Source organism: Pristiophorus japonicus, chromosome 8 (assembly GCF_044704955.1).
Source record: "Pristiophorus japonicus isolate sPriJap1 chromosome 8, sPriJap1.hap1, whole genome shotgun sequence".
NCBI classification, from domain to species: Eukaryota; Metazoa; Chordata; class Chondrichthyes; family Pristiophoridae; genus Pristiophorus; species Pristiophorus japonicus.
Window position 1 is genome coordinate 183,157,792 of NC_091984.1, and position 27,054 is coordinate 183,184,845.

General features: G+C 44.2%; 1 protein-coding gene across 1 annotated transcript in view; it reads right to left on the minus strand.

Annotated features, from left to right (window-relative positions):
• The window catches only part of LOC139269233 (solute carrier family 2, facilitated glucose transporter member 11-like), a 69,340-nt gene extending 43,630 nt beyond the window's left edge, over positions 1-25,710 (minus strand). Inside the window, exons 1-2 of the mRNA XM_070888323.1 lie at positions 25,489-25,710; positions 1,893-1,991 (exon numbers count right to left, since the gene is read on the minus strand). Coding sequence (XP_070744424.1) covers positions 1,893-1,991; positions 25,489-25,710 — 321 coding nt within the window. The remainder of the gene's footprint in view (positions 1-1,892; positions 1,992-25,488) is intronic.
• Between the last annotated feature and the right edge of the window lie 1,344 nt (positions 25,711-27,054).

Here is a 27,054-nt window from a genome sequence, read left to right on the forward strand (position 1 = left end):
TCCCTGTGAGCAATCGTGGACACAAGCCCACATGATGCTCCTTCATGGCACAGCGCTTCAGTCCTCCAACTTACAGACCTCCAACTCACCACTGATCTTATTGAATGGCGAAGCAGGCTCGAGGGGCCATATAGCCTACTCCTGTTCCTATTTCTTATGTTCTTATGTTCTTATGTGTGGGACAGGCTTGATGGACCAGTTGGTCTTTTCCTGCCCAGCAATTTTGGAGGTTCATATGTTGACACAATTCAACAAATGGAGACTTGGACTTAAACGGTGTCATGTTCCACTTGGGGTTATTTTGATGTTCCTTCACCAGACAGAAAATGGCTGCTTGTTGTAAGCCCACCATCATGGTTGGTATTTGCACTGGATTGCAAATTGCAACATACGTTTAATATAGGTACAACGTCTCAAATCCGGCAACTTCAGGACCAAGACCGTGCCGGTTTTCGGATATTTCCGGATTTCGGACAAGAAAAGCAATTAAAATCAGTAGCCTATCTTAGGCTTATTTGAATGGATAAGAGAAACAAGGAACACATGAAGTAGAATAAAGTCTATTATTGTAAGGTAAATATAAGGATAAAATAATATGCATTTAAAGTAAATTAAATGGCAAACAACACAAATTCACAATAAATCACGATAAACACCAGAGTGTCCGAAGAGCGTATGTATGCTACCGAGACAGACAAAGTACTCATGGTGGCATGGGTCAGGTCGGATCGGGCCGGGTCGAGGGTCATTCGGTAAGGCTCGGCAAGGCTCGGCAAGGCTCGGACCGATCGCACGCCATTCAAAACACAGAGGCAAAGCCGATAACTAGTCTGGCCCGCCGGTTTTTGGACAATAATTCTGGATTTTATTTTACTTAATATCAAATGGGATTTTCTCAAAAATGTCCGGTTTTGGGACAATTCCGATTTTCGGACAGCTGGGTTTGAGACGATGTACCTGTATGGTGATAAAATCTTATGCCCAGGGAGCTATTCAACAATCCCTTCCAGAACCATGATCTCTACTGCCAACAGCGCTGTGGGAGTACCTTCACCACACAGATTGCAGTGGTTCAAGAAGGTGGCTCACCACCATCTTCTCAAGGACAATTATTGATGGGCGATAACTGCTGGCCCTGCCAGCGACGCCCACATCCCGTGAACGAAAAAAAAAAGAAGAGCTGCAATGTTCTGGGAACTCCATCACCTCTAAGTTCTCCTCCAAGTCACACACCATCCTGACTTGGACCCATATCACTGTTCCTTCATCATCGCTGGGTCAAAATCCAGGAACTCCCTATCTTAACACCATCATGGGAGCACTATCATCGCAAGGACTGTAGTGGATCAAGGAGAACACCCACCATCTTCTCAGGGCAACTAGGAATGACCAAAAAATGAGGCTTTGCCAACTTCACCCACATCCCAAGAGCAAATCATTAAAAAATATTATTGGGGGAAAGGACAGAAGAATCCAGCTAAATTCAGCAACTCTAACTTCCAATTAATGTGCACTGTAAGCTGTGACATTTGTTGAACTTTAATGGGGGTTTTTGCTGACATATTTTATGCATAAGTTCAACCTTCTGGAAGAGGGAGCATTATTTTGGTCTCAAGAGAAGCATCATTTATAAACTTTCCTAGTAAAATAAAATGTAGATCTGTCTCCTTCTGGACTACATTTTGCACCATCACCTCCGGTGGCACATGACATCAGTTGCTTGTTGGAAGCAATGTTCCTGCTTGAATGCTGAATGAAGACACTCACCATCACTCAAATCTATAAGGACATTAATGTTGGCCTCTATCACCCCAAAAATAAACCTCACTATAAACCGTATCATTTTCTTAACGTCTCAATAATAGAGCATTTTAAAGGTATCCGTTACTTACAGCTGATGGTGCATTAATGAGAGACATATTGAGTCCATGCTGGAGTGTTCCTCCCATTCCCGAGACAATGATCAGCAGCAAAAGAACCTTCAGGTGGAACTGTATTTGGAGAAAATGTTACTGTTCATAAATACAGCCAGTGCTCTATATTATAGTTACTATTTGTTAAGATCACAAGTCCAAGATCAGATCACCCATAAATGGCAGTGCAGGCTCAAGGGGCCAAATGGCCTATTCCTGCTCCTATTTCTTAAGTTCTTATGTTCAGCTGAAGGAGGACATGGGGGTTCTTTTGATCTGAAATTTGCAGAATACCGACCCTTCCTATTACAGCACCTAGCTGTTTCTTAAATGAGTCTTGTATCCTGGCCATAGCCACACTTCCTGGCATCAAGTCCCAGATGTTGATCAACCTCTATGTAAATAAATGATTCCTGGTGTATAGTTCCAGGCTTACTTTATCTATAAAGTCCCCTCTGGATTTTTTTTGAGGCAGTAGAGCTCTAGTTCATTTTGCTGTTCCCTCAAGGTCTACCTTTCAACACTGTTTCTCTCCTGTCTGGCACCTCTTGGGACTGAATGATCCCCTTAGAAACATTAGAACAGGAGTAGGTCATTCAGCAACTCAAGCCTGCTCAGTCATTCAATTAGATCAGGCTGATCTATATCTCAACTCAATTTACCCATCTTAGCGCCATATTCCTTGATAAGCTTACCTAACAAAACTCTATCCTTTACAGACTTGAAAGCTTCAATTGACCCAGCATCCACAATCTTTTTGGGGAGAGAATTCCAGATTTCCGCTACTCTTTGTGTGAAAAAATGCTTCCTGATTTAACTCCTAAACGGCCTAGCTTTAATTCTAAGATTTGACAGCATTATGTCATGGTGATTAGAACTGTATTCAGTGCTTCATGTATGGCCAATGTACAGCTTGTGGAGAATAATGGATTATCAAGCAATGAATGTCTTAAGTTGTAGATAGTCCTTCACACACATACATACAACTCTAAATTCACAGCAGGAAGAACGTCCCTTTGCCCCTTGATCCTACTATTTTTGTGCTCATCAAAGTTGAAAGAGAGGAACATTATTGCTGAGATATGGAATATTTTGCCACTCCTTTCAGTGTCAGTTGGCATTCAGCACTTCTAGTCAGGTGCAGCACAGGTTATCTGTGGAATAAAGTTCTCTCTGCACTGCTCTATCAATGACTCCCAGGTCAGGTACAACACAGATAAGGTACAGAATGAAACTCCCTCTGTTCCCTCGATGAATTAATCTGTGGACGACTCAGATACAGGGACCAGGAAAAATTACAACTTCAATCCCAACTCAGTGCTGAGATAGCTGATCTCAACTGGGAGGCAAGAGGGTTGCTACAATTGGTATAAAGACCCATGTACTAGGGAGGGGAATAATCAGTCCTGTTCTCAATCCTCTCTACTGTTCAGTCCCTGAAATATGTGGATTCAGGTAAGGACATAACTGGGCAAGGCTGTGATAAAATATCCTGCCAATGCTTGCTACAAGTCTCACAAATAAATAATGATGCATTAATATTGATTCAAAATTTTGAACACCTCTATTAAATCTCTCCTTAACCGTCTATGCTCTAAGGAGAATAATTCCAGCTTCTCTAGTCTTCCCCAAAAACTGAAGTCACTCATCTCTGGTACCATTCTACTAAATCTCTTCTGCACCCTCTCTAGGGCCTTGACATCCTTCCTAAAGTGCGGTGCACAGAATTGCACACAATACTCCAACTGAGGTCTAACCAGTGAATTATGGTTAATATTAAATTATGAAAATATGCCTATCACTCAGCCCCAGGCGTTATTAAATAATTGTCAGCTGCAATGTAGAATGAAAATGCTGCATTGCAAAGAGCACGTTTAATTATCTCGAAATTATCTGTGTTTGTTTATTACTAGTAGACACACAGTAACAAATACCTTTGCTGTGGCATGGCATCGGCTGTTAGTTAGACTTGCCCTTGCACATTTAGGTGTTCACATTTTTTGCATGGCAAGTTGCTGAAAGTGTGAGCTAATAATGTCACAGCAACAGAAACTGGGCATTTGGGACCTGAGTGAACAGGAAAAGCAACTATGCATCTCCCTAACCAATCAGATTGAAGGATTGAGAGCTAAACAGAGGAAGGACAGAGGTGTAGGTGTAGGTGAATTTAATGCCAAATCAGGTACAGAAAGAGGAAGAAAGAGAGGGAACAAAAGATTGAATTAAGAGAGAAAAAAGAGACAAAAAGGAAAAGTAACAAAAATTCATTTTTAAATTTTACTGCTGCGAAATTGGGTGGTATAACACCACCCGTTAAGGCCGGTTTTGCTGAAAAATGGCGGCTGCCTTGCTTCCACCCACGTCGGCCACCATTTTGGGCAGGTCAGCTGCCATTGCCTGCCTCGCCGCCCAAATGTAAATGATGCAAATCGTGACGTCAATCGATGTGCAACGCCTGAATTGACACACGATCCGTGATTTTGGACATCCCGCTCTTGATATCGCCCTCTTCAAACCATGCACGAAAGAACATGCATGCAGCAGTACAACAGAAACGCTGCCAAAGCTTGTTAAAAGGGACACATACATCTTACAGGTAAGTTTAGAGTTTAGCTTTTGGACTGTTTTTTTCATATTTTATTGGAGTAGTGGTTTGGTGCAACGCATTAAAAAGGTTGTTAAAGTATGCAAGGAGTGCTGCTGGACATTTGCAAGGCTTCGGATGTTAAAGGAAGGCTTCTGACAACATCACATGGGGGTGACGCAGAGGCAGCAAGGGGGACAAGCGGAAGGGAGGAGGCAACCCAGACACCCCTTCTTGACTGGAATATCCCGGGATCAATTCATCCGCCTGTGATACCCGTGAACAGTCCTCAATTCCCCTTTCAACATTTGCCCCACACCTTACTTCCCTGTTACTGATCATCACAGTGGCCTCTTGGCCAGAATGTTGAAATAAAAGCCCCCACAAAGCAACCTTTCCGATCCAACTTTATCCATACACGCGTCCAATGCATCAAAAAATCAACTAATCATCCTTGTGTATTTCTTTAATGACTGTCTTGCTTGTGCCTTTGCCTATCTTCGTGATGTTATGCAGTGCTACCCCAGCAGCTGCAGCATGGCTGGTGGAAGACTGCTAGCTTTCAGTGGGGGACACTGCAGATGGCCTTACAGAATGACTTCGAGGAGCTGGTGGTTGGGAGTGTTAAATCGAGTAACGGTGTTTCTTTATCTTCTTCACTCTCCTCTCCCTCTTCTTGCTCAACCACTGGCTGGACAGGCTGGATTTCTTGGGTGTCTGAAATGAGGAAGGCACAAGGATAGGGTTGTGGTGAGGGATGGGGATTAAAGCAAGAGGTGTATGTTTACACCCTGTGCAGCTTGTAAATCAGAAGATATTGTGTGATGAGGGAGAAGTGTGATGTGAGGAGGAGGATAATGTATGAGGATAGCGGCATCTTGTATTCTTTCAGCCCTACCACTGGCCAAGGGCTCAGCCATGCCCCTGCCAAGAATGGCCAGTGTCCTCCAAGAGGGGGAGGTGAAGCTAGGATTGTGAGGTGTGCCTCATGTTTGGTACAGATTATTGATAGGTGAGTGATAGGGGGGATTGTGCATTGAGCAGTGTGTGAGGCTTGTGGTGTAGTTGGTAGAAGACAGATTTTGAAGATGCGTTCATTGACCTTGACCACATGTCTGAGGTCATGAAACTTCTCTGAGCACTGGAATCAGGTCCTGGCGGGGGGGAGGGGCCACACTGCTGTCAGTGATGGCATCGGCTATCTAGTCCCACATCCTTCTTTCTAAAGGGCCTCCTGGTGCCCTGTTGGTAGTGGACCTCTCTTTCAGTGTTGGACCCTGCACAAAGCTGGAGTGCTGCGTCTGAGACCCTGGGTGCCCTTTCACTGGCCTGTTGAGCCATTTGAATTAGTGCTGAAGCAATTTTAGCATTTTTTATGTGCAAATCAGCCTAAAGAGTTGCAGATCGCCTAGTTCTGAAGGATTTTTAATTTTATCTTTTGCAGAAGGCAGTTCAGCTTTTAGAGCTGCAGAATGCCTAGTGCTGAAGGATTTAAATTTTTTTGCAGAAAGCAGTTCAGCTTTTAGAGCTGGAGACTGCCTTGTAAAGGAGCAGGCTAGCTGTAAGTAAAGCCATGCTCGTTCCAGTGACGCAAACTTAGGCCCCTGTGGAGTGCACAGTCTGTCTTCAGCGCGTTGTGCGCTACAATCATGATAATTAGCAGGCAGCACCAAATTGATGTGCTGCCTGCACTTTCTGAATGGACGTGCCCGTTTTCAAACCTTATCGAATTTCAGCCCCTACATTTATAAAATTTCCAACAACAATTAATGCCTGAAAGAATGAGACTACACACTTATAATAGTTAATTTTCAGTGACAGAGAGGTTGTTTGGCAGTAATTAACAATTATCATGTCAGTCAGATTGAAATGGACAATACTTAATTTTCTAGGGCACGTTTAATTCGTATCTACCGCGCAAATACAGCTATTCAATGCATTTCAATGGTGAGGCACACAGTAAGATGCGGTTTTCGTGAAGCTAACTGCGGAGAAACTGAGGCAGCAACTTTTGGATATCCGCATTTAATCGCGCATCTGCCTATAGCCTGAAGCTGTTGTACCATCTGCCTATCGCCCGAAGTTGCTGTACCATTTGCGCATAAATAACAGCAAGTGCGAGTATCCTTGCCATTATTTTGATCTAATTACAGTGTCAGACTGAGATTCTACATTTACAAGTTTAGGAGCTGCCATGATACCGTCTCGTGTTAGTTGCATATCACTCAGGTAAGTGGATCCCAGGCTCCTTGCGACCCGGAGTTGACTCACGCTATCCAATATTTATTTCTGAAATAGCGCAATCCGAGGGGATGCAGCAGTATGTCGCCCTAGATGTACAAACTGGATTTGTGTCTTTCAGACATTCCCCCTCCCCGTGACTCTCCAATCTTTTCAAAGGCAGATGGAGAAAACAACTAGTGGCCAGAAACAAATAATTGAACTACTTTACTTCACAGACAGCAAGGGAATGCACAGAGCAAGTTATGATCTCACTTAAGTACAACAACATAATGACCACGCCACGCTTCCCCAAATCATTGACTTGAACAAAATGACTTCTAGCTACTTTCTTGTACTCTAACCTTCTTGCGGCCTTTACTGGGCCTGACTGCCCTGGCAGCAGATATCAGTTTCACAAAAACCTGACAGTGTATATTTCTGGCCCTGCCAAGGCTCGCTCAGTCCTGCCCTGTGAGTCCGGTGGAACCCCCAGAGAAAAATGGCATTATCTTCCTGTGTTCACCACCCGAGGGAAGGTCCTATGTCAGACACCCTGTTGCCGAGCGGCTAGGAGCAGGGACCTCCGAACACAATGGGACGTCCGTTATAGAAACCGCCTAATTTTCATTTCTAATGATATGAAGGGAAAGGAAAATCAGGCGGTTACTATAACGAGCAGCTCAGCTGCAAAACCTGTATTACATCCGACTGGCAAGTTAAAAAACCCACCCCAATGGGTGTGAGATGTTTATTGATTACCAGGACAGCTTAACATGAAAATCAGCGTTTAAAACCCCTTTCGTCTCACTGCCTTTTTTTTTAGTATCATTTACGCAAATATAAATTACCTTGGAACACGATCCTTCAAAATGTGCTCTTGCTGGAAAAACATAAAATGACAGATAATTCAGCAGGTAATCGGACCTGTTTCAAATACTACGGTATTAAGTCATATCTTATTGAGGAGCTGACAAATATCAGAATTCCTGCAGGCAGAGAAGGCCTGAAAACTCCGGATGGTCTTCAGTTTGCGACAGGTGAAGACAAGATGTTCTTGCCAAGAAAGAAAGGAAGAACTTGCATTTATATTCACGACCTCGGGAAGTCCTAAAGCACTTTATTAAGTATTTTTGAAGTGTAGCCACTGTTGTAACGCGGCTGCTAATTTGTGCACAGCAAGGATCCACAAACAGCAATGGAATAAATATTGGCCAGGACACTAGAGAGAACTCCCCTGCTCTTCTTCGAAAAAGTGCCATGGGATCTTTTACATCCACCCGAGGGGGCAGACGGGGCTTCTGTTTAATAACTCATTCGAAGGACGGCATCTCCGACGTGCAGCGACTCCCTCAGTACTGCACTGGAGTGTCAGTTTAGATTTTGTGAAAGTTTATGAACACTGGAGTAGATCTTCACTCTAACCACCTGGGCGGAACACTGAATGGAAAATCTGGTATGGATAATCGCATATTCCCCAAAAAATGACCGGATTTACTTCCCATTGAAATGAAATAAATGGAAAGAAAACCGTGAGTTTTGTTACGGCTGGACGATCCTTTGTGCCAGATTTTCCTCTCTGCTCTCCACCCAGGAGAAGGGGTAGAGACATCTTCAACAATGTGGATCAGGCAAATAGGGTCACATGCAGTGGGCCTCCGTATTCTTAATCACAGCCTGCCATCAGAGGCTATGGTGGAAAGCCAATCAGAGACACAACAGTTATTAACACTGTGGCACTGTTACAAGAAGCAAAAGTAATATCGAAAGCTTTTACCGACATATGTGAATCTCGTGAATCGGACAGGAAAGCTACCAAAAGAAATAAGTCTCTGGGAGGAAATGCAGCAACAAGCAAAGGTAAAGGAGAAGGGGATGGGGGGCCTAAGTTTCCAAAAGCTGTCGAACTGATTGTGAATGAAATTACGTCAAACAGACAGAAACTTGTCCTGTGTAGGGTCAGAAGTACATGTTTTGAACAGAACCATTTCTCAGGCAAATGTCTGAAGCCAATCTCTCAGAACAGAAGCTGACAGTGGCTATATACTATAAACTGAAGCTGCTGGGGGCTCGGACGGACACCACATCCTCTTGCCTGAAGTTGTTACATCAGTATTCGGGTACGGCAGTGCAGTGGATTGGTAATCCAGAGGTCTGGAGTTAATAATCTAGAGAGCGTAAGGTCAAATCTCACCATAGCTGTTTGAGAATTTGTATCAGTTTTTGTAACTAAACAACTGGTATCAGTAAAAGTGGCCATGAAGCTGTCGGATTGTTATAAAAACCCAACTGATTCATTAATGTCCTTTAGGGAAGGAAACCTGCCGCCCTTACCCAGTCTGAGTCACGTGGTTGGCTCTTAACTGCTGTCTGAAGTGGTCAGGCAAGCCATTTAGTCGGATCAGGATAACTAGGGAATGGGCAATAAATGCCGACATTGCCAGCGATACCCATATTATACCAGTAAACTGTAGGCAGCGTATTCAGAAACACTAAGTCAGACTTCAGCTCGACTGTGGTGCTATAGTTAATGTTTTATCTCAGAGCCAACACCTCTGTCTGATGATCCAATTGCCAGAAAGCTACAGGTCTTTTAACAGTTCACTGCTCATGTTCAACAAAACAAAGATGACATCAGCAGGGAATTGAGACAATCGTGTCAGAACACCAGGCACCACGCAAAGTACAGCATAGCCTTTGATATAGTGTCAGGTGGGCATAGACCAATTCTAGGTGTCCAAGTCACTTAAACATAGAAACATAGAAAATAGGTGCAGGAGTAGGCCATTCGGCCCTTCGAGCCTGCACCGCCATTCAATAAGATCATGGCTGATCATTCCTTCAGTACCCCTTTCCTGCTTTCTCTCGATACCCCTTGATCCCCTTAACCGTAAGGGCCATATCTAACTCCCTTTTGAATATATCCAATGAACTGGCATCAACAACTCTCTGCGGCAGGGAAGTCCACAGGTTAACAACCCTCTGAGTGAAGAAGTTTCTCCTCATCTCAGTCCTAAATGGCCTACCCCTTATCCTAAGACTATGTCCCCTGGTTCTGGACTTCTTCAACATCAGGAACATTCTTCCTGCATCTAACCTGTCCAGTCCCATCAGAATCTTATAACTTTCTATGAGATCCCCTCTCATCCTTCTAAACTCATGATTAAAGGCCAAGTTGATCCAGTCTCTCCTCATATGACAGCCCAGTCATCCCTGGAATCAGTCTGGTGAACCTTCGCTGCACTCCCTCAATAGCAAGAACATCCTTCCTCAGACTAGGAGACCAAAACTGAACACAATATTCCAGGTGAGGCCTCACTAAGGCCCTGTACAACTGCAGTAAGACCTCCCTGCTTCTATATTCAAGTCCCCTAGCTATGAAGACCAACATACCATTTGCCTTCTTTACCGCCTGCTGTACCTGCGTGCCCACTTTCAGTGATTGGTGAACCATGACACCCAGATCTCGTTGCACCTCCCCTTTTCCTAGTCTACCGCCATTCAGATAATATTCTGCCTTCATGTTTTTGCCCCCAAAATGGATAACCTCACATTTATCCACATTATATTGCATCTGCCATGCATTTGCCCACTCACCTAACCTGTCCAAGTCACCCTGCAGCCTCTTAGCGTCCTCCTCACAGCTCACACCACCACCCACTTTAGTGTCATCTGCAAACTTGGAGATATTACACTCTATCCCTTCATCCAAATCGTTAATGTATATTATAAAGAGCTGGGGTCCCAGCACTGAGCCCTGTGGCACTCCACTAGTCACTGCCTGCCATTCTGAAAAAGATCCGTTTATCCCAACTCTCTGCTTCCTGTCTGCCAACCAGTTCTCTATCCACGTTAGTATATTTCCCCCCCTATACTATGTGCTTTGATTTTGCACAACAATCTCTTGTGCGGGGCCTTGTCAAAAGCCTTTTGAAAGCCCAAATACACCACATCCACTGGTTCTCCCTTGTCCACTCTGCTCGTTACATCCTCAAAAAATTCCAGAAGATTCGTCAAGCATGATTTCCCTTTCATAAATCCATGCTGACTTGGTCCGATCCTGTCACCGCTTTCCAAATGCGCTGCTATTTCATCCTTCATGATCGATTCCAACATTTTCCGCACTACTGATGTCAAGCCAACCGGTCTATAATTACCCGTTTTCTCTCTCCCTCCTTTTTAAAAAAGTGGTGTTACATTAGCTACCCTCCAGTCCATGGGAACTGATCCAGAGTTGATAGACTGTTGGAAAATGATCACCAATGCATCCACTATTTCTAGGGCCACTTCCTTGAGCACTCTGGGATACAGACTATTAGGCCCCGGGGATTTATCGGCCTTCAATTCCATCAATTTTCCTAACACAATTTCCCATCTAATAAGGATATTCTTCAGTTTCTCCTTCTCACTAGACCCACTGTCCCCTAGTATCTTCGGAAGATTATTTGTATCTTCCTTCGTGAAGACAGAACCAAAGTATTTGTTCAATTGGTCTGCCATTTCTTTGTTCCCCACTACAAATTCACCTGAATCCGACTGCAAGGAACCCACGCTCATCTTCACCAATCTTTTTCTCTTCACATATTTATAGAAGCTTTTGCAGTCAGTTTTATATTCCCTGCAAGCTTCCTCTCGTACTCTATTTTCCCCCTCTTAATTAAACCCTTAGTCCTCCTCTGTTGAATTCTAAATTTCTCCCAGTCCTCAGGTTTGTTGCTTTTTCTAGCCAATTTATATGCCTCTTCCTTGGCTTTAACACTATCCTGAATTTCCTTTGTTTGCCATGGTTGAGCCACCTTCCCAGTTTTATTTTTACTCCAGACAGGGATGTACATTTGCTGAAGTTCATCCATGTGATCTTTAAATGTTTGCCATTGCTTATCCATCCACCGTCAACCCTTTGAGTATCGTTTGCCAGTCTATTGTAGCCAATTCACGCCTCATACCGTTGAAGTTACCTTTCCTTAAGTTCAGGACCCTAGTTTCCGAATTAACTTTGTCACTCTCCATCTTAATAAGGAATTCTACCATATTATGGTCACTTTTCCCCAAGGGGCCTCGCACAATAAGATTGCTCATTTGTCCCTTCTCATTACACATCATCCAGTCTAGGATGGCCAGCTCCCTGGTTGGTTCCTCGACATATTGGCCTAGAAAACCATCCCTAATACACTCCAGGAAATCCACCTCCACCGCATTGCTACCATTTAGGTTAGCCCAATCAATGTGTAGATTAAAGTCGCCCATGATTACTGCTGTACCTTTATTGCACACATCCCTTATTTCATGTTTGATGCTGTCCCCAACCTCACTACCACTATTTGGTGGTCTCTACACAACTCCCACTAGCATTTTCTGCCCTTTGGAATTCCGCAGCTCCACCCATACCGATTCCACATCATCCAGGCTAATGTCCTTCCTTACAATTGCATTGATTTCATCTTTATTTTGCTGTAATGTGGCCCTTTTTGTTTTTTGCCTTGGGTTTCTCTGCCCTCTCTAACTATTCTCCTTTCTATATTTTGCTTCTGACTCCATTTTATTTCCCTCGGTCTCCCTGCATAGGTTCCCAACCCCCTGCCATATTAGTTTAACTCCTCCCCAACAGCACTAGCAAACACTCCCCCTAGGACATTGGTTCCGGTCCTTAAAGTTTACTAACTTGCGACAGTGAGTCACAAGATGAATAAAACAAGGTTACAGGCCAAATACTAGAAACTCAACAGAATTAGAAAGTGCCCTGTTAACCTTTAAGTTAACCGTAAAGCCTCACAGATGCCATTCAGAGACTGAGCTTTATTGTTGAATAACTCACCAAGAAGCATATTAACAAACTATGGAAAGCTTTGCATCGGTCATTGTCCCTGGTTCTCTTCGGTGGTGATAAATGGGAATGATAAAGTGCACCTGTGCATTGATCCAAAGGCAATTAACGCTCTCCAAAATAATGGGCTGGATAGTGGCTCAGGGGAGGCGGGGGTGGGTGGGTGGGGAGGGAGAAGGAGAGGAGGAGTGGGGGCAGGGGCTGGATTGAGGAAACCCAGAAGAACTGGTCTCCCTCAGGTCCTACCGTCAGGTAAAGAAGATGGGGATTCCTGAACCGGGGAGATGGGGAGGCCTTGGAGGGAAGAAGATGGGGAATCCTGAGCTGAGATCGATCAGAGGCCAGGGTGATCGAAGTCCGGAGGCCACAAGGGAGATCGGAGGGCAGAGTAGGTGGGAGATCGGAAGGATCCAGGGAGCGTGTCCACTTGCAGAGGTTGGGTGAAGCAGGTAAGTTGGATCCAGCAGATAAGTAGAAAGGCACTTACCTCCTGGATCCAGCAGATCCTCACCTCCCTTTAGCCACTGAGTTTCTCGAGCCTCGGGAAACCGGCCGGCCAGGGTTAAATTTAAAATGGTGGTTAAATGTGTGGCTCCCAGCCTCAATCTAAGATGTAAATTGTCAATCCGCAATCTGGGAGCAGGTTGGTCGCCCACCCATTGGGGTTGGGGTTGGGATTCAGATTTTTTACATTTTAACATCCCATCGGACCCCAACCCGCCTGTTTTTGGGAGTTCAAAGCTCCCCCCCCCCCCCCCATAATGGTTTTGTTCGCCTGCCCGTAGGGCTGGGACAGGAAGCTTCTGGGCACTGCTGCCAGCTCTGTGATGACGCCAACTGCTGCCGCTGAGAAGCGGGCCCTGCCTCAGGGTGACTGGAAATGAAACGGACTGGAGCAGAAACAATGGGGAGCATTAGGGAAGAAGAGAGATGGAGCGGGGTCCACCGAGGTCGGAGAGAGGTGGGGTCTGTTAAAAGTGGCATTGACTGAGAAGCTTGACTGCACCTTGAACAATACAGAGGGACTCTGGCTGTAGTTACAGGGGCTCAGTTATTGGGTTACTATTAGTCACAGGTAGAATATTGGGGCAATACATCTATTACAACCTGTTACATATAGACTTTCAGGGAGTTATTGTGTTCCTGTTACTAGTAAGGGGAATCGGAGTGTCACCAGTATTACTATTAGTTTCCAGTTCAATTTCAGTGAGTTACTATTCATTACTGGTGGAACCAAAGTTCCTTCCAACTCTGGTTCCCCCTCTGTGAATCGTTCCCCCACCTTCAGTTTTTCCTCTTCTCTGCTCTCGGTTTCCTTCTTTGCCTGCTTGCCGGTAGCTCCTGGTTCCGCCCTCTATCTGTTCTGTGTGGATTGGAGCTGAGGTGCCAGAGATGAAACCCACCATTTTCCATAGAAGGAGAGTGAAGGTCAAGCTGGTGCTCCCTCCACGGAGCGATGTGACTCCGTTCTCTTCTATCCATAGGAATGTCGCTTGTGGAATGCAGCAAGACTGGGTAATGTTAGGTTGATACTCTGCCATTTTACTCTGTTACCTTCAGGTAAGAGATTGCGGAGTTGTCTCTACTAGAATTATTTTCTCTGCAGATATTCACTTTCCTCAGGAGAATAAGTAAGTGGTTAAGTTACAGGACTAGTAATCCAGAGGCCTAGACTAATGATGCGGAGATGTGAGTTCATGGGGAATGTAAATTCCGTCAGTTAAATGAATCTGGAATAAAAAGCTAATATCAGTAACGGTGACCATGAAACTATCGGATTGCTGTAAAAACCCAGCTGGTTCACTAATGTCCTTTAGGGAAGGAAGTCTGCTGCCCTTACCCGGTCTGGTCTATATGCTACTCCAGACAAACAGCAATGTGGTTGACTTTTAACTTCCCTCTGAAATGGCCTAGCAACCAAACTGCTACTGTGGGAGTAGCTTCACCACAAGGACTGCAACAGCTCAAGGCGGCGGATCACCATCACCTTCTCAAGGGAAATTAGGGATGGGAAATAAATGCTGGCTTTGCCAGTGACGCCCACATCCCATGAACGTATAAATAAATAAAAAAGTTTCAAAACTTGATGTATAAATTGTACATGATCTGTGCAAGAAGCAAATCAATGGAATTGATATTCCAACTCATTTTTCATGGATGGACTTGTGCATGAGAAGTGTTTTGGTGTAGGACAAAAGGAAAAAAATGCAGGACTATGGGGAAACAGCGGAGGAGTGGGACTAATTGGATAACTCTTTCAGAGAGCCAGCACAGGCACGAGGGGCCAAATGGCCTCCTTCTGCGCTGTATTATTCTATGATTCCATGATATGCCTGATTCCAATTGTAACACAGGTCCAGTTTCCAAGATATTAAGTACAATCCAAGTTTAATCAGAAGCAATCAGTAACATTACATATTGTGGTCACAAATCTGGAAAAAATATCAGCTCACATAAGTATGGAATCCACCAAACCTGGAAACCATGGAAGGTTGTTTCTTTTTTCACGAAATAGTTTTTGTGAAATCAACATGTTACAGAACATGAATGTCTCTCGAATATAAACACTAATTGTCCTCACTTGCACACGTTGTCAGGGATGATGCACTGGGCAGTGCAGGTTAATAATCAAGGCATGGGTAGGAGGGTGAGGCACTGTCACCAATAGCTACTGCCTGCTTATTCACCTCACTGCCCTCAGTGACAGGGGCTGAGTGATATCCAACAGGTTGAACATTTTCAATTAATAATTCCTTCGAAGGAGGATTATCCTGAAAGGTGACTGCGGATAATTTGGTAGGTCCAAAGTCTTACTCAACTTTCATAATTAACCATTAAATGATCAGCCGGTTGAAAATAAACAAATACTTAAGGCCGACATGCATCGCAGATGTAACCATCTGAGCAACTAACTTGCTTTAGATAACAAGAGCAGACGGATTAAAGATTAAATTAATACACTGTGAAATTTAATACTTGTCTGGAATTGGCCAACAAAATAGAATAGTAAGAGAAGTAGCTGAGGTTTTACAAGATCAAAGTGCAACCAAATGCTTTAACATTCAGCTCTTTTACCCAACAGTACACACACACACACACACACACACACATACACACACACGTTTGTACACACAGGTACACAGACACACATACAGACATACAGCTCATGACAAGAAATTCAAAATTTAGAGCAGAGGTTTTACATAGGAACTGGGGCTCAGTTAGCCAAATTTCTTATCAGAAAGACAAGATTTAATGGTGATTCTAATAGCATTGATGGAGGAGTGCAGTCAGCTGCCCGGATGGAACAAGAATAGATTGAGAAAGAATAATGAGGTTGAATTTTGCGATGTGACCCCCACTGTATATTTTGCACTATTCCTGGCTGGCATTTCACCTTGCACCCTCTGTAAATCTGAGTTCATCCAAAACTCGCTGCTCGCATCCTAACTTGCACCAAGTCCTGTTCACCCATCACTCCTGTGCTCACTGACCTACTTTGGCTCCCAGTCTGGCAACGCCTTGATTTTAAAATTCTCATTCTTGTGTTCAAATCCCTCCATGGTCTCACGCCCCCCTATCTCTGTAAGCTCCTAAGTTGGGTCGCCAACACTGGTCGGGCAAATGTCTGGAGGATTCATCACATGACCGCCCACCTCCAACCAGTCAAACATTCTTTTTCCCAATCTCCAACATTGTGCCAACTAATAAATGAAAGTGTTCAATTTTGTTTAACGCCCTATGATTACTGCAAGCAACTGGTTGGAACAGTGTCCAGGAGACCAATCTTTCATTCCTGGAGACACCAGCATAATTCTGGAGGGCTGGTAACCCTATACCTGAGTGGGAAGTTTTTGAGCCACTTATGGCTGCACTGCCCCAGCGCCTGGTACAAACCTTACAATTGGAGTCAAGAATAGCCAAGCAGCTCGCTCCTGTCTGCGAACATGGTTCTTTACCATTGTGCTGGAACAAGGCTTTCAGGAAAGCTCCCGTCGCTGAGGGAGATAGTCAGTCAGTGATGCGCACTTGTTTTAAATTCAATCTGGTTACCTTAGAAACACGCCTACTGTAGGGTTGCCAACCCTCAGGATTGTCCTGGAGTCTGCAGGAATTAAAGATTAATCTCCTGGACACTGATTCCAGCGATCCTGGAGAAAAATTATTCGGGACATTAAACTTAAAAAAAAACATTCTTTTTGAACACTTTCTTTTATTAGTTATAAAATTATTGGAGATGGGCTAAAAGACAGTCAAGAATGATACAATCAGGAAAAGGAGAGTCTGTTCACTTTCCAATTGGCCATGGGAATGCGATGTGTGGTGAGGTTGGTTGTGTCGGGGAATATATCCAATCAGAGTTGGCAGCCCTCAGCTTCAATGAGTGAACGGCATGGGTTTTAGAGCACCCGGACATATAAGCCTTGAGATTACTGGTTCCCGATATTAGCTGCCCAATGCTTAACCTCTTGGCATGATATTGGGCCGAAAATAGCGGCCTCTCCGGGTGCGTACAAAGTGCGCATGCACCCGAAGAGGCCTCACAAATGCCGGATCTCAGCACGCGATGCGTGTGCACCGAAAACCAGCTATTGGTACTATACAGTCATTAGAGGTTAGCTTAGGGCACAGGTTTGCACTGGGTGATGCACAGGGGCCTAGCAGGCCGCAGCACGGTCAAGCGGAAAGCGAAGCTCAGGAGCCATCTCCCTGGAGGGTGCGTTTGCACGTATGTTCTGCTGCACAAGACTTGGATGAGTACCTCGAAGGGCAAACATTCACGCAAGGGTGCCCGAGAGCCTGTCGCAATTGGTAAGGAATGTGGAGGAATCTGGCTCCCGCATTGTAGACAGCTCTGTGCACAACATGGAGCCCAGCATGGCCAATGTGCGAACGATGGTAGACTCACAGACAGACCGTGCAGATCCAGACCGCATGACGTATCATGGGCGATGTGGCAGCTTACATTGCGGCACAGGCGGAAACGACGCAACATCTTGGTGCTGCAATAGAGTCAATGGCTGCTCGCATGGATGCTCACACTGCTCTCATGCAGTCTCAGCTTGATGCTACGCAATGTCATGGTGATGTATGCAGTCGCCGTGCAAGCCCCGACTGCTGCCATCGCCGCTGGCTTCACCAGTTGACCGGGGATCACACAGTGTTGCAGCAGCCCAGCAATCTGTGCTGCATCAGACTGGTGGGGATGCCGAGGTGCTGCCCTGGGGGAGTGACACTGAGAGAACCTGCTGTCCTTACTCAGGATGACAGCATTCCTGATCTCACCACTGCCGCTCCATCATTGCACTTGTCTATGCCTGTCACCCAGCCAGTCTAGACTGCTGCCACCCAGGCTGAGGTGGTGCAGTCTGTAGCCGGGCCTTCCAGGCCCAGAGGTGGTCGAGGGAGCCCTACAAGTCCCTCTGTAATCTCTGGGGCTGACACACACCAGCCATGCTACAGCCACAGGGAAAAACACTGCGGAGAAGTTGTAGAATAGGTGGAGGACAAAGAGGTGTAGTCAGGCCTGCAGGAAGAATGCATTTAACTTAAAGTAAGTCGACAGTTAAAGGGTTAACAGGCTGTACTGTAAAGGCAGCTTTGTAAATTGACCAGTGTCGTATGAATTTTTACAAACAAGCTGTCAGCAGGAACGAAATGCAGGAGGCGATTACTCAGACAGAGACACAGACACGATTGATTGCCTTTATCGGATCACACAATGAATGTGTTTGTTTAAATCTAAAGGACTACCTGTCGATTGACTTCCCTGGTGAGGCTGTTGACAAGTCCGGACAGGTGATGATCACGGTCTGGAGTCAATGGGCGCTCACATGGTCACCTCACCCTTTTGAAAAGCTAATATCAACCTTGTTGCAGGAGTGAAAAACTAATTTGCCATGTTGCTGGACCCGAAACTCCCCATCAAAACAATAGTGTGATAATCATTGAACATCAAACAGAAGGAGAACATTTCTTTGTGACAATGGACTATACACTGACCCAGGATGGGGAGGTGATCAAGTGGTGCATCAAAGGGGGGGATTGCGTCATTCATTGTCACGGGCAGGATCTTTGTATTATAAACAGGGTGCGTTTAGGGATAAAGTTCAGCAACATGCAAGTGTACTATGGGCGGAGTTGATCAACCACACATATGGAAACATGCTCCTCTGAATGGGTGAGTGTTGTTTGAAGTTAGAGAGAGTTACTGTTAGAAGTTAAAGGGAACAGTGAAGTAATGTTTGTTATCCATAGTATAATAAACAGTTAAAAGAATACTGAGTTGTGAGCCTTGACCATTTTTATCCCACCCAGACGGGTTCAGGTCAGATTCTGGAATTAGAGGACAGAGAAAGGTGTCTTCAAAAATAGCACCCACAGGGACTTGATAGGGGAACAATGGAAAATAGGGTAGAGCAGTATTTGGGTAAAAAATTAATGTTGAAAGATGGATGGATACAAGTCATCGCTTTCTGCATCCGATCCTCTAAAAGAAGCTGAGGAATGGGAGGAACAGTATAGTCTATTGCTGGCTGAATTGGAATAAGTGATATGAAGGTAGATGTTATTGTGAGCATAGTGAACTTGGGAATAATGTAACAGGAAAGAGTGTGAGTAAAGAAGAAGTAAACCATCAAAGCATAATAATGTATCAGCTAAAAACGGCACCAAAGAATACAGTGGTAGGAATAGTATTGAAATTCCTTCTCATAACTCCAAACCATCAGGGATAGCTCCTGTTTAGAGTAGAAAACATTGGACATGTATTGTATAGGACGCAAATAGTAACGGAGCACTGAGACAATGCTCCTTATGTAGCTTATAATGCCTCCGTGGGTGGAGCAGATAGGTGGATTCCCACAGACCTGGTGGGATGTCAGCAAATGGGAGAGACAGTAATTTATCCCTATAGACTACATGACCATGAAGGATTAGCATGTGGATTCTCTGGGAAGAGGGAAAATTGTACCATGCAATCTACATCAGGAGTGGTTAACTCTGCTTATAGAGGGAATGGAATGTATTGTGTAACCACAGCTGTAAAATCTTTTATATACGGAAATAATTTGACGTGGGTGCAGTCAATGGCACCCTGCACCATGGGGAAGCCCGCTATCCGGGCAAAGCCACATGCCGCTCATGCTGCTTCTCCCTGCTCATGGGAAAGGAGATGTAGTCCCTACTCCTTCTGTAGCATCTGTGACCTCGCGGATGGTGCAATGGACACCAAACTGGTTGGAGATGTCTACTGTTGCTCCCTGGAAAGATCCATTGGCATTGATATTGAGAGCGATGGTGACCTTGACTGCCAGAGAGAGCCGTCCTCACCTTGGTGTGAGGCTCGAGGTCTGGTGGCAGCAGATGGCAGACACTGTGACCATGTCCTTCCTGAAATATGGCCTTCACACACTGATGTAGGAGAGCTGCTGCCAGAATACCCTGGGAGAGTAAGGCCTTCTGTTGCCAGCCCTGTGGTGCCTTCTTCCCCTGGCACCATCGTGATGTGCTTGTCCCTGTGCTGGATGTGCTTGTCTGTGCCTGTCCCAGTGTCTGTCCCTTTCCCTTTGTCTTTCCCTCACCCTTTTCCTCTCCCTTTCCCTCTCCTTGTGCCTCTCCCTGTGGCATGCTCCATGGGCTTACCAATAAGCTTCTCCATGGACCTCTCCCTGTGCCTCTCCCTGTGAAGCATCCTCTGGCGGTGAAGTCAAAACAGGCAGTCGAGTGCCAGCACAGACCCCACGAAGCAACAGAAATGATAAAACGTCGAAAGTGCTGTGAATGATACCGGGGAAAGGGTAGGAGGCAGAAGAATCTATAAGCATAAAATCGCTGCTATCGGTCCACCAGCCACTCTGCTTAACTGTTGGAACCCAGAAACAAGTAATGGGCGACAGAAAAAACTTTTCAAGATGGTGCCTTTAAAAAGCGCTGCCGCATCCAGTTCCCGACTGCAACACGAGAGCTCAAGCCGTCGTTGTCATCATCAGGTGCTGGTAGGTTGCGCGGGGCAATTTCACTTCTGGGGCGGTAAGGGGGCGATGCGCACGGTGATGATATCATCACAGTGCGCCGCCTCGCAGGGCACTCCCTGCAGGAGTGTGCCTCCGCAAAACCCACGGGGGGAGAATTTTGTGCCGCGCCCGGCCGAATTCTATTTTGCAGCCCATTATCACCTCCCGGGGCACTAACGGCCGTCGCTAAAAGGGGCAATTTTGTGTGTCTGTGTATGTGTGTGCAGTTATCTGTGTCTGTATTTACATGCTCATATGTATAAGCATGTGTCTATATGTGTGTGTGTGTGTAAAAGCCCCACCACGGTGGCATTACTTACTGTACAAATGATTGCTGCTTGATCGACACCTTTTTTGGCCAAGACTCCAACCACCATCATCTTTTGCTGATTTCATTATGGGTTTGCCAATTACTTAACAGCTCTGCTTATTACCACTTGCGTGCTGATCATCTTGCGCTCATTAAAACATAAAGCATTATTGCTACTATCCTCTTTCTTTTTTCCTTTCTCTTCATTGATTCTACATTCCTCTGTTGCTTTAATGATTCCACTTTCCAGTCTCATAAGGACATAAGGGCATAAGAAATAGGAACAGGAGTAGGCCACCTGGCCCCACAAGCCTGCTCCGCCATTTAATAAGATCATGGCTGATCTGATCATGGACTCAGCTCCACTTCCCTGCCCGCTCCCCATAACCCTTTACTCCCTTATCGATCCAAAATCTGTTTTATCTCAGCCTTAAATATATTCAATGACCCAGCCTCCACAGCTCTCTGGGGCAGAGAATGCCATAGATTTACAACCCTCTGAGAGAAGAAATTCCTCCGTATCTCTGTTTTAAATGGGCGGCCCCTTATTCTGAGACTATGTCCCCTAGTTTTAGTTTCCCCTATGAGTGGAAATATCCTCTCTGGATCCACCTCGTCTAGCCCCCACATTATCTTATATGTTTCGATAAGATCACCTCTCATTCTTCTGAACTCCAATGAGTATAGGCCCAACCTACTCAATCTATCTTCATAAGCCAACCTCCTCATCTCCGGAATCAACCTAGTGAACCTTCTCTGAACAGCCTCCAATGCAAGTATATCCTTTCTTAAATACAGAAACCAAAACTGCATGCAGTACTCCAAGTGTGTCCTCACCAATACCATGTACAGTTGTAGCAGGATGTTCCTGCTTTAATACTCTATCCCCCTTGTAATAAAGGCCAACATTCCATTTGCCTTCCTGATTACTTCAGCATCTGCATACTCACTTTTTGTGTTTCATGCAAAGGACTTCCAGGCCCCTCTGTACTGCAGCACTTTGCAATTTTTCTCCATTTAAATTGTAATTTGCTTTTTTATTTTTTTCAGCCAAAGTGGATAACCTCACATTTTCCCACATTATACTCCATCTGCCAAATTTTTGCCCACTCACTTAGCCTGTCTATATCCCTTTGTAGTTTTTTCGTGTCTTCACAATTTGCTTTCCCACCCATCTTTGTATCATCAGCAAACTTGGCTACATTACATTCAGTCCCTTCATCCAAGTCATTAATATAGATTGTAAATAGTTGAGGACCCAGCACCGATCCCTGCAGCACTCCACTAGTTACAGTTTGCCAACCGGAAAATAACCCATTTATCCCGACTCTCTGATTTCCGCTAGTTAGCCAATCCTCTATCCATGCTAATATATTATCCCCAACCCCGTGAACTTTTATCTTGTGCAGTAACCTTTTATGTGGCACCTTATCGAATGTCTTCTGGAAAGCCAAATACACCACATCCACTGGTTCCCCCTTATCCACCCTGCTCGTTATTCAAAGAACTCCAGCAAATTTGTCAAACATGATTTCCCTTTCATAAAACCATGCTGACCCTGCTTAATTGAATTATGCTTTTCCAAATGTCTCGCTACTGCTTCCTTAGTAATGGACTCCAGCATTTTCCCAATGACAGATGTTAGGTTAACTGGTCTATAATTTCCTGATTTTTGTCTGCCTTCTTTTTTAAATAACTCTTTATTCCCGTATCACTCAAAAATCTGCTATCTCTGTCTTAAATGTATTCAATGTCCCAGCCTCCACAGCTCTATGGGGAAGAAAATTCCACAGATTTACAACCCTCTGAGAGAAGAAATTCCTCCTCTTCTCAGTTTTAAATCGGCATCCCCTTATTCTGAGACTATGCCCCCTAGTTTTAGTTTCCGCTATGAGTGGAAATATCCTCTCTGCATCCACCTTGTTGAGCCCTCGCATTATCTTATACGTTTCAATAAGATCACCTCTAATTCTTCTGAGTTCCAATGTGTATAGTCTCAACCTATCTTCATAAGTCAGCCCCCTCATCTCTGGAATCAACCCAGTGAACCTTCTCTGAACAGCCTCCAATGCAAGTATATCCTTCCTTAAATACGGAGACCAAAACTGTACGCAGTACTCCAGGTGTGGCCTCACCAGTACCCTGTACAGTTGTAGCAGGACTTCCTGCTTTTATACTCTATCCTCCTTGCAATAAAGGCCAACATTCCATTTGCTTTCCTGATTACTTGCTTTACTGTACTTTCTTTTATTTTCTATTTTGACTGCCAATCCTCTACCTTTTATTGATTTCTGTACTGTCCTTTCTTTCCTGGCTCTGTGTGTTTGTATATTCCTGGCACTGAGCTGTGATTTTCACCAACCCTTTACTAATGCAGTTCTTTTTCATATTTACTGGCCCTCTACCTGTCCCTATCTGCTGGTTCTATGCCTTGCTCCATTTACCATCCCTGTGTTTCTCTCCCTATTTTATACACTCTCTATTCACACTCTGTTCTTCCTTCTCGCTATTTTCACACACTCTGCTTCTCTCTCTGTTCACACACTCTGTATTTCTCTCTATTCGCACATTCTGGGCTGTTTTCTATCGCTCCATTTGTAATATATTTTAAACACGCTCACACAAGATGACTCCTGAACCAGAACTGTGTCATATGACCTTGCCACATGAAATTTATTGTTATTACATCAGTAGTTGTTATGACATTAGTAGTCCACTAGCTAGAGCTATATTACACTTCTCCCTCCTTGTTGAAGAAGTTAATCATAACAAAATAATCATTATACATAACTTGGATGTTATACACAACAAAATATATTAATTTATTTTTCCATATTTATAACTCAAATTTAGCCACTTGCTTTCTGTTTCGAAGAGGATACCTTCATTCTTGAACAGAACTTTCCACTCATGTTGTAGAACTTAGATTCATTCTAGGCTGAACCTGAGAGAGTTTTTCACCAAGGGCTGACCTGGATCTACATTTTGACTCTCTACACCTTCAGACTGTTTGTCTGCCTGACTCGGACTCAGATTTAAATTCTGACTTTCTCTAGGACTTGTTTCTAGTACATCTGATGTAGGATTTGCTACTGGTACTCAGTCTGGTTACAGGTAGTCTGACTTATCAGAATAAATTAAACCATCCCAACATTCAAATCCTTCCACATCTGTAGGTAAAATACGATCAATGTGAACAAACCTAACCTTTCCATGATCAAACTTCTCGAGAAAATATGTGTGAGGGCCACATATCATCACTAAACTTCCTGGTAACCACTTTAGTTATTTATGATGATGGTTCTTCAATCTAACCTTCTGATTCAATTTCACACTTTCTCTCATACTCTACCTCTATCATGACTCTATTCTGCCTTGATTGTGCCAAGTTTGGCTTTAACAATGACAACCTGGTTTGTGGCTGTCGTTTGAGACACAACTTTGCTGGTGTTCTACCAGTAGTTGTATGAGGAGTATTCTGATAAGTAATCAGACAATTTACCAGTTTGCGATCCAACATTTGCTTGCTGAGGGCACGTTTCACAATTTGTACTGTGCGCTCTGCTGCAACATTTGAAGCAGGGGTATGGTGGAACCTTAGTATGTTTCACATTGTTTATGCTCATGAACTGTGCAAATTCTTCTGAACAAAATTGTGGCCCATTATCAGACACAATTTCTTCTGTGAGTCCATATGAAGAAAACTATCTTCGCAAATTGTCTAGTGTTTTACTTGTTGTTACTTTCCGCATTGGTAACACCTCTATCCACTTCAAATGATTATCTATCACTATGAACAATTGATGTCCTTCTAGCTCAGCAAAATCTACATGTAGCCTTTGCCACTCTCTGGGAGGCCATTTCCATGGCTGTAAAGGTACAAATTGTGGTTTCTTGCTCACCGAATCACATATTGTACACTGACTGACGATGTGCTCTATATCTTTATCTAAACCTGGCCACCATAAGTAACTGCGTGCAAAACCCTTGGTCAGGCACATTCCCAGGTGCTGGTCATGAAGATCTCCTAACAATTCAGACCTGAACTTATTTGGGATAACCACTCTTGCTCCCCAGATGATACAATCTTTATCCACTGACAACTCATTCCTATGAACGAAGTATGGATAAATATTTTCCTCTGATACCTGGTTTAGCCATCTATTTGCTATATAATCATACACCTTTGACATAACTGGGTCATGTTTGGTTGCTTTACCAATCTCTTCAGCTATAACTGGCAGCTCATCAATGTATGAAAAATAGAACGCATCTTCCCTATTGGGTGTAACTTGTGGTGAAGATGGTAACCTGGACATAGCATCAGCATTAGTGTAATCAGCTGATCATCTGTTCTCAATGTCATACATATATGCTGACAAAATCAAAGCCCATCTCTGCATTCGGTTTACGGTTACTTTCCAATCACCACACAACTTTACCTTACCATCTGACATAGGTACAACAACAATGGGTGTAGCCCAATTACTTAGTTCTACCTTAGAGATAATGTTCTCAGTTTCTAGTCTTTTGAGTTCTTGCTCAACGTTCTTGAGTGCGTATGGTACGGGACGTGGCTTGCAGTAAACAGGTCTTGCGTACTTCTGCACTCTGACACTCACCTTGAAGTCTTGCATCGGATTGCCTGTTTCGCGGAACACCTTCGGATACTGCTTGATGATGTCATCTTTCAATGCAAATCCCGTTTCTACACAAAAAGTCTCATCCCAATCCAGCTTCAGTAATCCCAACCAATTTCTAGCTATCAAGGTAGGTTTGTCTCCTGCCACAACTATGAGAGGCAAACTCTGAAACTGCTCCTTGTATTTCAATGTTATGGTCATACTTCCTACAACATGGATTTGCTCTCCTGAATAGCTCTATCTTCAATTTCTCCAATTGTAAATCATGCAACTTGTCGAGATATAGCGATTCCGATACTATGCTTACTGATGCACTGGTGTCGATTTCCATGGGTATCCTGCTTCCTGCAACGTCTACTTGGATGACAATACTTTGCGAATCGCTGTCAGATACCTTTGTGCTCCTGGTGATGTATAACTCCAGAACCTCGTTGTCCTGTTGCTTCTTTTCAATGCCAAGTAGTGTCTGCCGATTTCTACTTCTAGCATTGAAAGTCAGTTTACTCTTCAGTTGGCACGCTTTTGCACAATGCCTTGATTGCTTGCAGTAGAAACATGCTGCCTTCATATATGGACAGCTTTGAGCAATGTGCTGTCCCAGGTACTGATAGCATGACTTCAATGCCCTGCTACCTTGCCAGCTGTAGAGGCCTTGTGGCCAAATTGTCTTTTACTTTTAGTCTGCAGCTGATTCACTTCGGTTGTCTGACGACTGGAAATGGCGTGAAATTCTCGGGAGTATTGGTCGGTCATATCCATCGACATAGCAGTCTGACAAGCTAAATCAAAAGTCAAGTTAGGGGTTGTCAACAATTTCCTTCTGATTCCTTAATTTTTCAACCCACAAACAAAGCGGTAACACAATCCTCGGTCCTGAATGTTTCCAAAATGAGTGTGAAAGGATAGCTTTTTTAAAGCTACAATGTACTCACTGATACCCTCATCATTTAATTGATATTGTGTTCCAAAATGATAACTTTCAGCAATTTCCAGGGACTCAGGACAGTAGTGCTGTCTAACTTGGTTAGAATCTCCATTAGTGGCGTGTCCTTTGGCTTGGTGGGAACAAGCACATTTTACAGGGTTTACAGAAACCTTGGGACTTGCTTCAGTCAAGAAAATAGCTCGTTTCCTTACTAAAACCATCCAGTTACGGCTTAGATAATTAGGGACTTCAATGATACTATTCGCAGTGAAAAACATTTCTAGCCGCTCCACATACGCTTCGAAAGTCTCTCGGTTACGAAAGAACTCACCCAAGCGCCCTATTATTTCTATCGGTGCGGCCATCTGGACTCTGGAAATGTCGACAGTTCAAAGTGTGCTTGAAATTTACCTTGGATTTTTTTTTAGCTGTTCTGCAAAACAAATAATCTCTCAAAATCTTTCCGTTGGTTGGCAGTATTATCCACCAACAAAAATATCAGCTAGGGAATCCAACAACCTGATCCTCGTCACCAATCTGTTGTATCTTTAAGACACCACTTACAACCACAAACACACAAGATAACTCCTTAACAAGAACTGTGTCATATGACCTTGCCA